The sequence below is a fragment of the Rhinocladiella mackenziei genome (assembly GCF_000835555.1).
Source record: "Rhinocladiella mackenziei CBS 650.93 unplaced genomic scaffold supercont1.1, whole genome shotgun sequence".
NCBI lineage: Eukaryota > Fungi > Ascomycota > Eurotiomycetes > Chaetothyriales > Herpotrichiellaceae > Rhinocladiella > Rhinocladiella mackenziei.
Window position 1 is genome coordinate 329875 of NW_013550604.1, and position 12603 is coordinate 342477.

The 12603-nt window shown below is 49.1% G+C and overlaps 5 protein-coding genes across 5 annotated transcripts; 2 read left to right on the top strand and 3 right to left on the bottom strand.

The window, feature by feature from the left end:
- Nucleotides 1-577: 577 nt before the first annotated feature.
- Nucleotides 578-3064, bottom strand: Z518_00115 (uncharacterized protein; the record flags this gene model as incomplete). The annotated part of the gene is made up of 4 exons (XM_013420719.1): nucleotides 578-1348; nucleotides 1404-2345; nucleotides 2408-2721; nucleotides 2788-3064. 4 exons carry the CDS (start codon nucleotides 3062-3064, stop codon nucleotides 578-580), a joined length of 2304 nt encoding a protein of 767 aa, XP_013276173.1.
- A 2264-nt stretch (nucleotides 3065-5328) lies between these two features.
- On the top strand, nucleotides 5329-6878 carry Z518_00116 (uncharacterized protein; the record flags this gene model as incomplete). Its single annotated transcript, XM_013420720.1, has 3 exons — nucleotides 5329-5763; nucleotides 5820-6245; nucleotides 6366-6878. The coding sequence occupies 3 exons, from the start codon at nucleotides 5329-5331 to the stop codon at nucleotides 6876-6878; spliced, it is 1374 nt and encodes a 457-aa protein (XP_013276174.1).
- Nucleotides 6879-7381: 503 nt separating this feature from the next.
- Nucleotides 7382-9182, bottom strand: Z518_00117 (uncharacterized protein; the record flags this gene model as incomplete). Its single annotated transcript, XM_013420721.1, has 2 exons — nucleotides 7382-9000; nucleotides 9083-9182. The coding sequence occupies 2 exons, from the start codon at nucleotides 9180-9182 to the stop codon at nucleotides 7382-7384; spliced, it is 1719 nt and encodes a 572-aa protein (XP_013276175.1).
- A 384-nt stretch (nucleotides 9183-9566) lies between these two features.
- Nucleotides 9567-10848, top strand: Z518_00118 (uncharacterized protein; the record flags this gene model as incomplete). The annotated part of the gene is made up of 2 exons (XM_013420722.1): nucleotides 9567-9584; nucleotides 9655-10848. 2 exons carry the CDS (start codon nucleotides 9567-9569, stop codon nucleotides 10846-10848), a joined length of 1212 nt encoding a protein of 403 aa, XP_013276176.1.
- Nucleotides 10849-11363: 515 nt separating this feature from the next.
- Z518_00119 (uncharacterized protein) lies at nucleotides 11364-12589 on the bottom strand (the record flags this gene model as incomplete). Its single annotated transcript, XM_013420723.1, has 4 exons — nucleotides 11364-11473; nucleotides 11526-11666; nucleotides 11747-12397; nucleotides 12466-12589. 4 exons carry the CDS (start codon nucleotides 12587-12589, stop codon nucleotides 11364-11366), a joined length of 1026 nt encoding a protein of 341 aa, XP_013276177.1.
- Nucleotides 12590-12603: the final 14 nt, after the last annotated feature.

The following is a 12603-nucleotide window of genomic DNA, read 5'->3' on the forward strand; positions in this document are numbered from 1 at the left end:
CATTGGGCTATGGAGACACTGGCAGATGGAGTGAACTTTCTTAGGGAGGAGGGACATATTCACAAGGGGTAGGTTCATCCAGATGTCTTCTAATCAATTGCGGCAAATTTATTTGGACTCATCGGCTCTATTCTTTGTCTACTGGTTGCGTTCCTGAGGGGTCTTCTTATAGACGTTATGAATGCCTCGTCGTTTTGCAGAGCAACCATCGGGAACGCCCTAGTTCGACATCTTTCCTGCATTCTCATCGCGACAACGGCCATTGAGATACTATACAGCTAATTTGTCATGGCATAGGACATGCCCAGGAAAGTCAACGGAAATGGTTTAGACAAAAAGGTCAACTTTTCGCGAGAACTGAGGCCCACTAAAGGAGCCCCTGGGAAATCCCGTTCACATCTCAATTGTCATGTTCCTTCCTAGAGAGCCGAATTTTCCTCGCAAAACCGTTTCATCACTGTTGACTGAAAGGTGACTTCGCCTTCCTGCCGTTCTGTGTTGGAACGGGACATTTCTTTCCATGATAAGTTAAGGGTAATGCTCTCGATCATCCTGTCTGTTTAGATCTGCTTGGCACCTATACGAGACGAGGTTCTGCAGCCAAGTTTCCCTCCTTATCCATATCCCACAACAAGATATGACGTGACCCGACAACAATAACAAGGTGTGCCTGCAGCTCCAGACTGTCTTTCTCCACCTTTTGCTGTATTTCAGTGCTCTTGATGTAATCTCTTAGCTGCCGGGCTTCATTTGCCATAACCCATGATCTAATTGTTCCTTGATGGTACATGTCCCAAGTGTCGAATCTAAGCTGAAGAATTTCAGAGAGCTTGTAGTCGCGCAGGATGTCTGCTTTAGCGAGATCCGCATTTCTGTCGCCAGCCTCTATATTTAGGAAGTTAATTCGATAGAACTTCCATTCGGTAACTATTAGTTGTCCGGGAATCTGGATGATAAGATCGATACGACCGTTTGTTTTATTTGGCTTTATCACCTTAAATTCTGCGCGTGGAGCAAGAAAATGGTTTTGCAGCAGGCTGAAATAGAAGCTATCCCGATGAGCTGCTTCATGCGTTTGGGTAAGATCTTGGGTGGTGACGTCTCGTTGCATCATCAATTCTCGATAACAACCCAACGTTTGTTCAAGCTCTCCGTAGTCCACGAGATACCGAAGTGCTTCCGAGAGAGAGTTACACAGACCATACTTTCGGAGGACCGCGAGAGCGATACGATCTGCCGCAACCCTATTCGGTATCTTAAGGTGCGTTGTCGGCTTTTCTGGGTGAAACGTAAGGCCGCCAAAGTAGATAGTTAGTGAACGCCACGAAGAATAATCTTCATCCTCATTCTAAAAGAGATATAGGTTAGCAGAAACGGGAACTGGGGCTAAGGTATTAGCATACCAAGTCTCGAAGCGTAAATTCAGGTCTGAATCGGTCGTATTCGACGGGCATAAAGTTCCCCTTTCCGTCACATTCCAGTGCTTTTTCGAAGTCTCTTATCACTGGCGTCGAAGCAGCAAATCTCTTAAGAAACTGTTCAGATACTTCAGAGTTTTCCGGGTCTCGAGTCTCTGGCGTCGTTCGCTCGATACGACACTGAAGATATGCCAAGCACGTCTCCGTGTTGTAAACAGTTTCGACCGTTTCATCATTACAGAAATGATATCCGTGGAAAAATTTAGTCATTTCTGAAAGAAAACCGTTGTAGACTTCGGGGTCTTCGTAGATTCCCTTTAGGGCGTCTTCCAAGTCAGAGTATGTCAAACCACAAAGCCCGGCTAGGTCCTTATCGAATGACATATTTCTCGCCACATTGAACCCACTGCCGAGAACGGATAAGGAGAGCGGTGAGATGCCCGTGATAAAAACTCTTTGGATGATCCCGTCTGCGCCTAATGACTTTATTGTAGCCCAGAAAGACTTGAAAGTCCGTCCGACTGCTGTATCCTCCCAAGCGATCTTGGGTCTTCCGACGGTCTTGGGTGGTTCGAGGTAGTTATTAGGAAAAGCATCATACTCGTCAACGAGCACGTAAATCCCTTCAATACCAGCAAGTTGCTCGTCGTTCTTAATCGCACCTTGAACTGAATCGACACACGCCTCAAGACTAATGTTGGGTTCTTTACTGTCAATGCCTTGACATAAAGCTTCGAAGTCTCCGCCCAGGTATGCAGTGTATGCATTATAAAACCACTTAATGGAAAAATTCAACATCTTGATAAGTGCCTCATTCGCCTCCGTAAGGTCTGGGTGGGGGTTAATTTTAGAAAAATCGAATTTCAAGACGAAGTACTTTCCGGGGCTCACTTTTCTTTCATCGATATCTTTTTGCACATCGAGACCCTAGAACGATTGAAAAAGATACAAGTTCTCATATTAAGGTAATTAAGGATACAGTTGCGTACCTTGTACAGCCATCGATGTTCATCTGCATACTGAAGGCCGTGGAAATGTTCCAGCATCTTTATTGTTAGTGTTTTGCCGAACCGAGGTGGACGGCAGAAAAGCATGAACTTGTCGAGTTTGCCCAACTTGGAGATGTAGCCGGTACGATCGAAGTAAGCCTGGCCCTCTCTCTGTAGAAGATCGGGAAAATTCGTTGCTCCGGATCGGAAGTATCCCAGTTCGCCGTTGATTATCAGGCCACCATTGTCAACTCGGTTTCTCTTTGGCGAAGGAGCCATCTCGCGCGCATACTTTCTCTTCCTCGTCCCGGGGCCTGCAATGAGATGGGAGACAGATTAGTGTGAAGAGAACGGTAAAGAAGCGTGGTCAGTGGACGTACTAGCGGTCTTCCCTTTCGCGACCTCGCTCGCCAGCATCGCGAGGCTCTCGCTAATCCCAACTGGCAGCTCGCATTCATTTCTGAAGAACCCCATATCGCCAGCATGATTCACAAGGGTATTCTTGTTGATCTTTGCGGTTTTAAATCTCTCAAGATCTTCGCCTTTGAGCAGTCCCCGTCGCTCTTGTTCGATCCATTTGAGTAGATCGCTTGCATTCCATTCATTTATCTCGTCGATTGCGAGCTTGCTGTGGCTGGCTTGCTTGGGGTTGTCCATGGCGGTTGATAGGACGGCGGGACGTAGGCGTATCAAGCGGAGTGAAACGAGCAGCCGCAGGCTTAGGAAGGAGGCGTAGGAGTAGAGGCAGAGAGACAAAAGGTTCAACGGCCAACAAATGGAGGATATTAGGGTCACGACTTCGAGGAGTGGAGAGAAGAAAAGCTTTGCGTTGTTGCTCTATCAGACAAAAAGGGCAAGACGGAATAAAATCGAAAAGGGTGCAAGTTGCGACATTGCCAAGCCAAGTTCATCACGTGATCAGACACCTAATCATGTGCTCTAATTGGCTGATCCCATCGGATCCAATCCACGGCCCACCCAGGAATAGGTAGAGTGCCGCCTTTGTCGCCCGGCCCCCTTGATCGGATCCAGTCCACAGACCATAAATAAACGATGTTGATCACGGAGTCCTGTGCCGTACGGTATCCTCCATCGGATCCAGTCCATGGACCGTGTGTAGACGACGTTGATCACGGTGTCCTATACCGTACGATATCCTCCATCGGATCCAGTCCATGGCCTGTGAAGGAGACGACGGTATACCCAATTAGGAAAGCCGACAACGATAACGACGATATCTAGCTGTCGAACTGGGGAACAACTTGAAATGTGTCAAACTTATGGACTAGAATCTTTTGGTTTAGAGACATCGAGACGTTATTCTAATTGCAAAGACATCACTTAGCAAGAGCCTGCTATTCTAGTTAGCACCACTTCTCCAGCGTCCCTGCGGTCGTTTAGGGATCTATTTAATACTTATGTGTCAGGGTGGGGACGTACGAGGGAACGAGAGTGGAGATCCGACAATGATATTACTATCCAATGCACTACAAAGTCCAAGACGAGAGGCAAAGAGCATGAAAGCAATGCAAACCTATCCCAGATACTTATAGTCAGCGGTACAGTCATGCCGCAAGGCTACCACGCAGGCACACGAGGCTATTCGACAGCCACAGTGGGTCTGCCAAGACCGTTCGAGGGGATTCCAGGTTGTCCCATGACATTATGCTAAACACGACAAATAGAATGCTCTGATTGGCTGTAACAATCGCAACCCCCGGGGCTTGCGATTGTTACTAGGCTTGCAAATAGATAAATCATATCCAGATAAATCGTGCTTATCCCCCATTTCACGGATCTAGTCTCTTCTAGATCTGCGAAATAGTGTCATGGGGTGCCAAGACCCCATGCGTTACGCAGGATACCCCTATTCGACTTCCAAGCGTGGAAGTCGATGTCGCCCCTGCACCTATATAGATAGATAGGTATCCTTTTGACGTCTTTACAGCCCGCTGGCGATCCTGCCCCTGACAAATAGATTATGGCTCGCGCGATCCTTCATCGATATAGGACTTAGGGCGGAAATAACCCCCCCCAAAAAAAGGGCCCCCTCCTATAGTCCATCTCTAACGAACTTATAGATGGGGCGCCGCAGCCAGTGAAAGCTTCAGCCATGCAAGTTCAACTGCAGAAGAGTTTGAATCGGTGACCTCCCAACGGTATGAACAAGACGACATCATCAACAATCACTGGCTGGAGCATTACGTTTACCCATCTAGGGCACCTAGAAAGCTAGGCCGGACAACCCTCTTACCTTACCTATGATCGAACACTAGTAAGGCCCCTCAATTCTATCGGTTCGACTGCAAGCCGAGTGTTTTACCACTCGGTTACGTCCTTGATAGGTCAACCACGATTTGGTGTCAATTTTGAAACAATTTTTGGCATTATAAAATATAAACTTGATTATTTTTTTTTTTTTTTTTTAATTTTTTAATTTTGGAATCGCCTGGTTAGGACTTGGCGGCGTGCGGCGACGCCAAGAGCGACGAGCCGGCCAATCACGTAAGCATATGGCTTGGCGTTATCACGTAACTATTTTCCGGGATCACGTGCTAACTCCTCGGTTTTGGGGGGCCCCTCCCATCGTCGCCCATCGGATCCAGTTTACGGAGGCGTGCTCCAAATGTTGAGGCAGAACGCTAGTGATTAGCGCAGACGCTAAATGCAGCCACATTACGTGTTTTGAAGCGGTGTAAAGACTCAACTAGTAATTTATACGGTATATTTTGAGAAATCGACTGCAAGACGCTCTCTCTTATCACATATGCTAAACGCATAATTGGAAGCCTTATTGTTGTTGCCCTGTTTAATGCCCGCGGCGTCTCAGGCGTCTCACCGCTGTTGACGCCCTGAGATCATAATATGGATATCAATGCGTCCTGTTGTTGCGAAGGTTTCTCAGGTCAGTCCTTCTAACCATGCCCTCGTCTCTTTCTAATTCCGCTGCAGAGGCCGCCAAAGAGAGAGAATTTCAGCGGCCGAGACGAAAGAATTCGCCTACGGTTCGACCTTTACCTCAAACCAACGCATCAAATGATCGTGGCACTCGATATTCGATTGCCCAGCGAGCGCAGGTTGTTTCACTCCATACGATAGGGTTGAAATCCGAGGATATTGCTTCATTATTAAGAATTCCAGCCCGGACTATATATAAAATCGTCAAGAAGGTAAAGGAGAGAGGTTTCAACCCGCAGGAAGATCCACGCCTTCTTGATCATTATGTTGAGGACGGATATAAGTCTGGCAGGCCAAAAGAGATAAAAGAGACAGCCGAGATAGAGGTTCTTGATGATATTCGCCGAGGTAGGGCCGACCGCGAAAAATCAACCGATGTTCTCGCCTATGAGCATGGTGTTAGTGCAACCTCTATTTTACATAAGCATGGTCTCTCGAATGTAAAGCCCACTAGAAAGCCAGGCTTAATACGGCCCAGCGTAAGGCGCGACTCGAATTTTGTCTGTCGCATCAGGATTGGACGCTCGACGACTGGAAAAAGGCTATATGGAGCGATGAGACGAGTGTTGTCCTCTGTCGACGAGGTTCTCAGCGCATTTGGCGGGATAAGGATGAGGCCTTTAAAAAGTCAGCAATCCGTAATCGATGGAAGGGTTTCTCTAGCTTCATGTTTTGGGGGTGTTTCTCTTATAACGAGAAAGGTCCTTTTCATATCTGGACAAAGGAGACGGCTACAGAGAAGGAAGCCGCTCAAAAAGAGATCGATGAGTTTAATCGATTAAGAGAACCTGCCCTGCGAGAAGAGTGGGAGTTAGAAATAGGCATAAATCGACCCGAACTGCGAACTCGCCCGAGGCGCAAACCTCAATGGCGCTTCAAGGTAAACTCGATCGACAGGCGAGTAAGGGCGGAATCGACTGGTATCGCTACTATAAGGTGAGTTAGCAATAAGGCGTTAAAGAGGGAATTGTTATGAAAAGAGCGTGTGACCTTTTAGCAGGAGATCGTTCTGACTAAAATGGTCCCTTTTGCTCGTCAACTTGGCCCTAAGGCTATAGTTCAGGTGGATAATGCCGCGCCTCATGCTCAACACTTCATCGGCAGTGTCTATTCTCTCGCAAGCGTTAAGCATCTCCTTTGGCCCGGCAACTCCCCCGACCTTAATGCAATCGAGAAGGCCTGGCCATGGATAAAGAAGCGGACGACGTTTCATGGGCCTGCCCAGAGTATAAAGGAACTCGAGAAGAGATGGAAACTTGCATGCAATAACCTTCCGCAATCTCAGATTCAAATATGGATTGAGGGGATTGTCAACAACATCAAAAAGGTCATTGAGTTAGAAGGCGGCAACGAGTATCCTGAAGGGCGTGAGACTAAGAGATCGTATAAGGGCCGTAGGAAGGTAGGAGAGATCTATAAACATTGCTGGATCAATGACAATAGTATAGATGTTGAACTGCGAGACAATATGGGGCAACGATTTCAGCGTGGCAATGAATGTTCAGCTAGATAAGGGTTTCGTCTACGAGCTGAACACGGAGACACCGAAAGATGGTGACAACCTTTGTCTATATAAACATGCGAGGCAGGAGCTCAACTTGATAGAAAACAGAGCACTCCTTCAACTCAAGTTGTACCATAAGTTTTGACACGATCCTTTTAACAACAAGACCCTCGCTTATCACCCTGCCCGTTGAGACGTGATGTCTTGTCCGATCAATTCTCTAAGTATGTAGATGAACCAAATATACTCGGAATCGCGCCTCACTATGAATGTCAAAGAGCGTTAACTGCAGTAATAGCCCTGCGTGGTGGTAGGGAAAGGTTGAGTGTGGGAGCAAAGTAAGAAGTCAAGGTGGCGCATATAATGCTGGCACAATAAGGGGAACTGTATACATGAGCATTTTCTTCTAAGCAGCGGGTTAGCGGCTATGTTATAGCTGGATCGACAGGTTAGATATAATGTACGTTGGTCCTTGAAGCCGGGACTGGATCGAGTCAAGAGTTAACCAACTATTAAAGTTTGTTTTCCCGGTTGCTTCTCTCCTCCGTCTCCATCTTCACATCACCCTTGAGTATCCTTCTCAGGATTTTCCCGCTCGCGCTCTTGGGGATGGACTCAACGAATTTAATACCTCCGCGGAGCCTTTTGTGATTCGAGACTCTCTTTTCCAGCCACTGCATGATCTCTTCCTCGTCGCCTGGCTTGACCGCTCGGAGGCCCCCTTTCTTCACGATATATGCCCGCGGAGCTTCTGTCTCTTGATCCTCCAGGCGAACACCTATAACAGCCACGTCGTCGACCAAGTGATGATCCGAGAGCGTGCCTTCCAGCTCGGCTGGCGCTACTTGGAATCCCTTGTATTTGATGAGTTCTTTTGCGCGGTCCGTAATCGTCAGAAATCCCTCCTGGTTGAGATGGCCGATGTCTCCCGTTCTGAACCATCCGTCTCGGAGGCACTCCGCAGTTGCTGTCAGATTGTTGTGGTAGCCGTGAAAGACGTTTGGCCCTTTAACGTAGAGCTCACCAGTCTGCCCTATCGGAAGCTCGTGTGTCATGTTGAAGTCCCCTTCCTCGCTCGGATCGCAGATCTTTGCCAGTACATTGGGAATAAGCTCTCCGGTGGTGCCAAACCGTCGGTTCCAGTCGTCCCACTTGGTCACGAACAGAGCAGGTGAAGTTTCGGTCAACCCATAGCCCTGCTTCACGCGGACGCCCTTCCTCTTGAAAGCCGCCTCCACCAGCTCTCGAGTTAACGGGGCCGCCCCAGAAGTGGTCATCCTCAACGAGCTCAAATCGTACTTCTCCACTGCTGGATGCTTGCAGAGGAGTAGAACAATAGGCGGAACGATATAACCCACGGTAACACGATGATCTTGGACCGCGCGACACCACGCCTCAATCTCGAACTTTTCCATCACAAGACACTGTACGCCAGTGAACAAGGGGTTGATCATCATACTCGTCAGCCCGTAGATATGGAAGAATGGAAGACAAGCCAAGATCTTGTCACCGCTGCTTGGCGCGTCCGGAATTCCAGGCACCGAGATCGAGTTGTCCGACGCCACTACTTCCATGTCTCGCACTTGCTGAATGTTGGCTGTAACGTTGAAATGGGTTAACATGACACCCTTTGGTCTCCCCGTCGTGCCGGACGAATAGGCCAGAAACGCTAGGTCTTCCTTGGGCGTAACATGGGTCGCCGTTAACTGACTTGCCAGTGCATTTGTCCGGGCTTGGAAAGACTTCCAGTCTAGGCATCCTTGTCGTTCGCCATGATCATTACCGATGACCAAGATCCGTGCCTCAGGGATGCCGACTTTGGCACACGCCACCTTCGCCTTTGAGATGGTCGATATGTGCGAGACGAGCACCTTCGCTCCGCTGTCGTTCAGCTGGTACGCCAACTCGTCCACCGTATATGCTGGATTCGCCGGCGAGACAACGCCGCCAGCCCATAGTGTGCCGAAAACCAAGCACGGCACATCAATGTTGTTGGGAGAGTAGAGGGCTAGGACGTCGTGTTTGCTGAATTGAAACCGGTCACGCAGAGCAAGACCAAATTCGACAGCCCGGTCGCGGACTTGGGCAAACGTATGATACAGCGAGGGCTCGCTGGCATCTTGGAAAATGACTGTGTTTGTCTATATTAGTCGGTGCCTTGACGTCCGTGACAATTCAGATAATTCTTCAACTAGATGGGATGAGGGGCACACCTTTATTCTCCGGACAAGGTCGATGCTGTCGATCGAAGACGAATGAAAATAGATCGGTTTCACGAAATTGAACATCTGGATATCGTGACTTGAGTGGCATGATGAGACTGTCTGGGGATCTGCCTGGCCAACCTGATATGCTACGGACGTTGAATAGTTGACCTAAATAGTTCAGCCCACGAGGGCGGCATCTATGAGGAAGCCATCCGCCAGAACCCCACTCGAACCAACGCCTTTGCCTTATTGATTGATTGGCCAGCCTCGTGGTCCTGACTCGATGGGTACGAGTAGGAGCAACGAACCGTTCGACATGTAGTCAAGCTTGCAGCCAAATCTCCACTTTCGTGCCCAAATCCGCTGAACACCTTACGACGACCCCATATACCGCCCCTTGAGTACCAGGTGCGTTTTGTTTCAACTTTACGATTTGAGACGCCATCCTCTTCGCGCTGACCGAAGTCTCGAGTATCTCCAACAGCAGAACATGTCGTGGGTCGGCGAGGTGAGTGTGCACGGTCTCGATATGAGAATACAGGATTTCATTTTGATGTGACTTGTATGTCGACCTCTAGGCGCTTCTTACTTTGCACAACTGGAGGAACAACGTCGCGCAGATCAAATGCAACATTCAAAAGGAACCGAAGCCGCTTCGCATTGGCGTCATATCCGCGGCTGCAATCAACGGACTCGCTTTATTCGACGCGGTGGACACTCATCCTGGAGTGGTGGCGTCCGCTGTGGCATCAAGGTCCGTGGAAAAGGCACAGGCACAGATTGCCAAATATGGTCTGCAGTCGACGCGCGCTTCCGGGTCGTATGCCGAGCTCTTGGAGGACCCCGAAATTGATGCTGTCTACATACCTCTTCCAACTGCATTTCACTACGAATGGGCTATCAAGGCCATGGAGGCGAGAAAACACGTCTTGATCGAAAAGCCTGTTGCTTCCAACGCGGAGCAGGTAGAAAGAATCAAGAAATGCAGCGCATCGACTGGGATGGTCGCAGTAGAGGCCCTCCACTGGCGATTTCACCCAGCTGCTCACAGTATCAAAGCCACCATTGCAAGCGGCCAATACGGAAACGTGCAATCAGTCTCGGCACGGATGATACTTCCGCGTGGGTTGTTGAAACAAGACGATATTCGTCTGAACTACAGTCTGGCAGGCGGTGCGTGCATGGACCTTACCTACGTATTCTCGGCGACCAAGTATTTCGCTGGCCCTACTACAAAAGATTTCAAATATAAGGTCCTGGAAGCCACGGCGAGGCCTACAGGGAATGACCCCCGGGTCGATGAAGCAATACGAGCAGTGTACTCGATCGAGTATCCGGATAGACCGGCAGTCGTTTGCACCGTGGAAGCCGATCTAAGTCAACCCAAGTTGTTCGGTCTGATCCCCAAGTTTTGGCACTCGACACCCGTTGTCGTTGTCGAACTCGAGCGGGCCCGAATCGAGTTCTCCAACTTTGTTCTGCCCTGGGTGAGCCACCAAATTACCACCACTGAGAAGGATGCAAATGGTGGTTTGACTACCACGCGGAAAATAGAACAGCACTACTCTGGAGGACCGGAATGGGGCAGCAAGGGCCAGAATTGGTGGACCACCTATAGATATCAACTCGAGGCATTTGTTGCCAAAATCAAATCGGCATCGATGGAGAAGGAATCAGAGACGCCATGGATAAGTCTGGGCGATAGCGTGCAATTGATGGAGTTGATAGACGCTGTCTATGACAAGGCAGGATTGCCTCGACGGGGACTGTGAATGGTCATAAGCCTGTCTGGCGTGGCATTGGTACCAAAGGTGTGTCGGGATACGACCTACGCGACGACGTTACCGGATACATTTTGCCTCTGAGCAGGTCCAGGTCCAGCCCATTGCTGTGGAACCAACAACTTGGTTGATTGCAATTTTCTACCGATTCAATCTACCTAATGTGTGAAACGCGTCAAGGCAGTGCCGCAGTGACACACTCACCTAACCTTCTTCATTGGGATAGGGGCAACAACTGCACCGGCGAGTTTTCTGTATTGAAGGGATGACTAGGACGCTTCCAACAGTCCGCTCTTTGGAAAGAAATCTCTCCGGCAAGCGGGCCCTTGATTCAGTAGTGGATGGTGGGTGGGAGGCTGCAATCCTGGGACCTGAGCCAACGACTGAGCAATTGGAGCTAGCGCCTCCGTCAATCCCCCGAAGACTGTGTGGAACGCATGAAAAGCCCAGTTTACCAAACGTGAATGATTTCGACGGGATATTTGCCTGGTACAATCTCGCACCCTTCAATATTTCTCGCCCCAGCATCTTGTCGGATACCATTGTTCTTGGGTCAAGAGGTTCCCGTCCATATCACCGAAAAAAAACCATTGAGTATTCCCCCACATGAGGCAAGCTAGTTGGCATGTCAGAATCTGTTCAATGATATCTGGAAGATTTCTACGCACCTCGTTGATCTTCAACGTAGATTTTGGTCCCTCTTGCCTTTTGGTGAGCCAAAGCTCCCGCGTAATCAGGAACTTTAAAGCAGTAACGCGCGATTCCTTTTTGAGCCCATGTGGGCTTGTTGTCCGGATCTTTGAGGCTCCCTGGATCCAAAAGAACGTCAGTCTAGCAAGGGCACATTTGGTACTCTTTGTGATGGGAGGCCGTGAACAGCTATTCATACCAGCAGTATAGTCCATCAGCTCAAGGTGCATATTGCTGACATCGTCTTCGTTGCGGAGGAATCCAGTTTCGAGTAGCGTCTCTTGGTCAAGCCCAAAAGCATCCTCCATTAGCTGCGAATAGCCTTCATAAGTAGGATAGTATCCGCTTCGGGGGCGGAAGTTTACACCAGCGTCGTGAGTCATCCCGAAGGACTCGTAGAATTTCTTTGTCACTTTGTAATTGGTGCAATTGTACATAAAGTGAAGCCATTGAACGTCGTCGAAGTTCGGGGCTTTAACCTTGGATGGGTCGTAGGGAGACCCATTTTCAATTTCGATCAGCTCCACAAACCCGCCTTCAGGATCAATGAATAATGCAGTCGTAGTTACCCCCCAGGATCGACGGATGGTCATCGGGTCGTGGAGGAACCGAATGTTGGGAAAACCTTTTCGAATTAGAGCAACCTCGTGGGCGACGTCTCTGACCAGCATCGAAAAGCATCTGGATCCCACTTGATCAAAGGGAGCCGGCCAGGCGGGGCCCTGTTTCAAACCCTTGAATTGATGGAGAATCAAGTGCATGTATGGATCTGCCGGCTGTCGAAGGCAAACACTTTTTATCAGGTTGGACCGCTCAATTCCTCTTGCCGTGAAGTACTCATCTGGAAGAACTATATTTTGATTCCCCAAGCGGGTCAGTTGCCGGCGCCATAGTTACGAGAGAGCGAGGACTGCATACCTTCCAGAGCCTGGTAGCCATCGTCAACCACAAAACCGAAGCTCTGGTAGAGCGGAATCTGTTTGTCGACGTCAGAGGTACTCTGTGTCACCGAAAATAGAGAAATAAAAGTGGACTGGCTCATTTTTTCAGAACAAA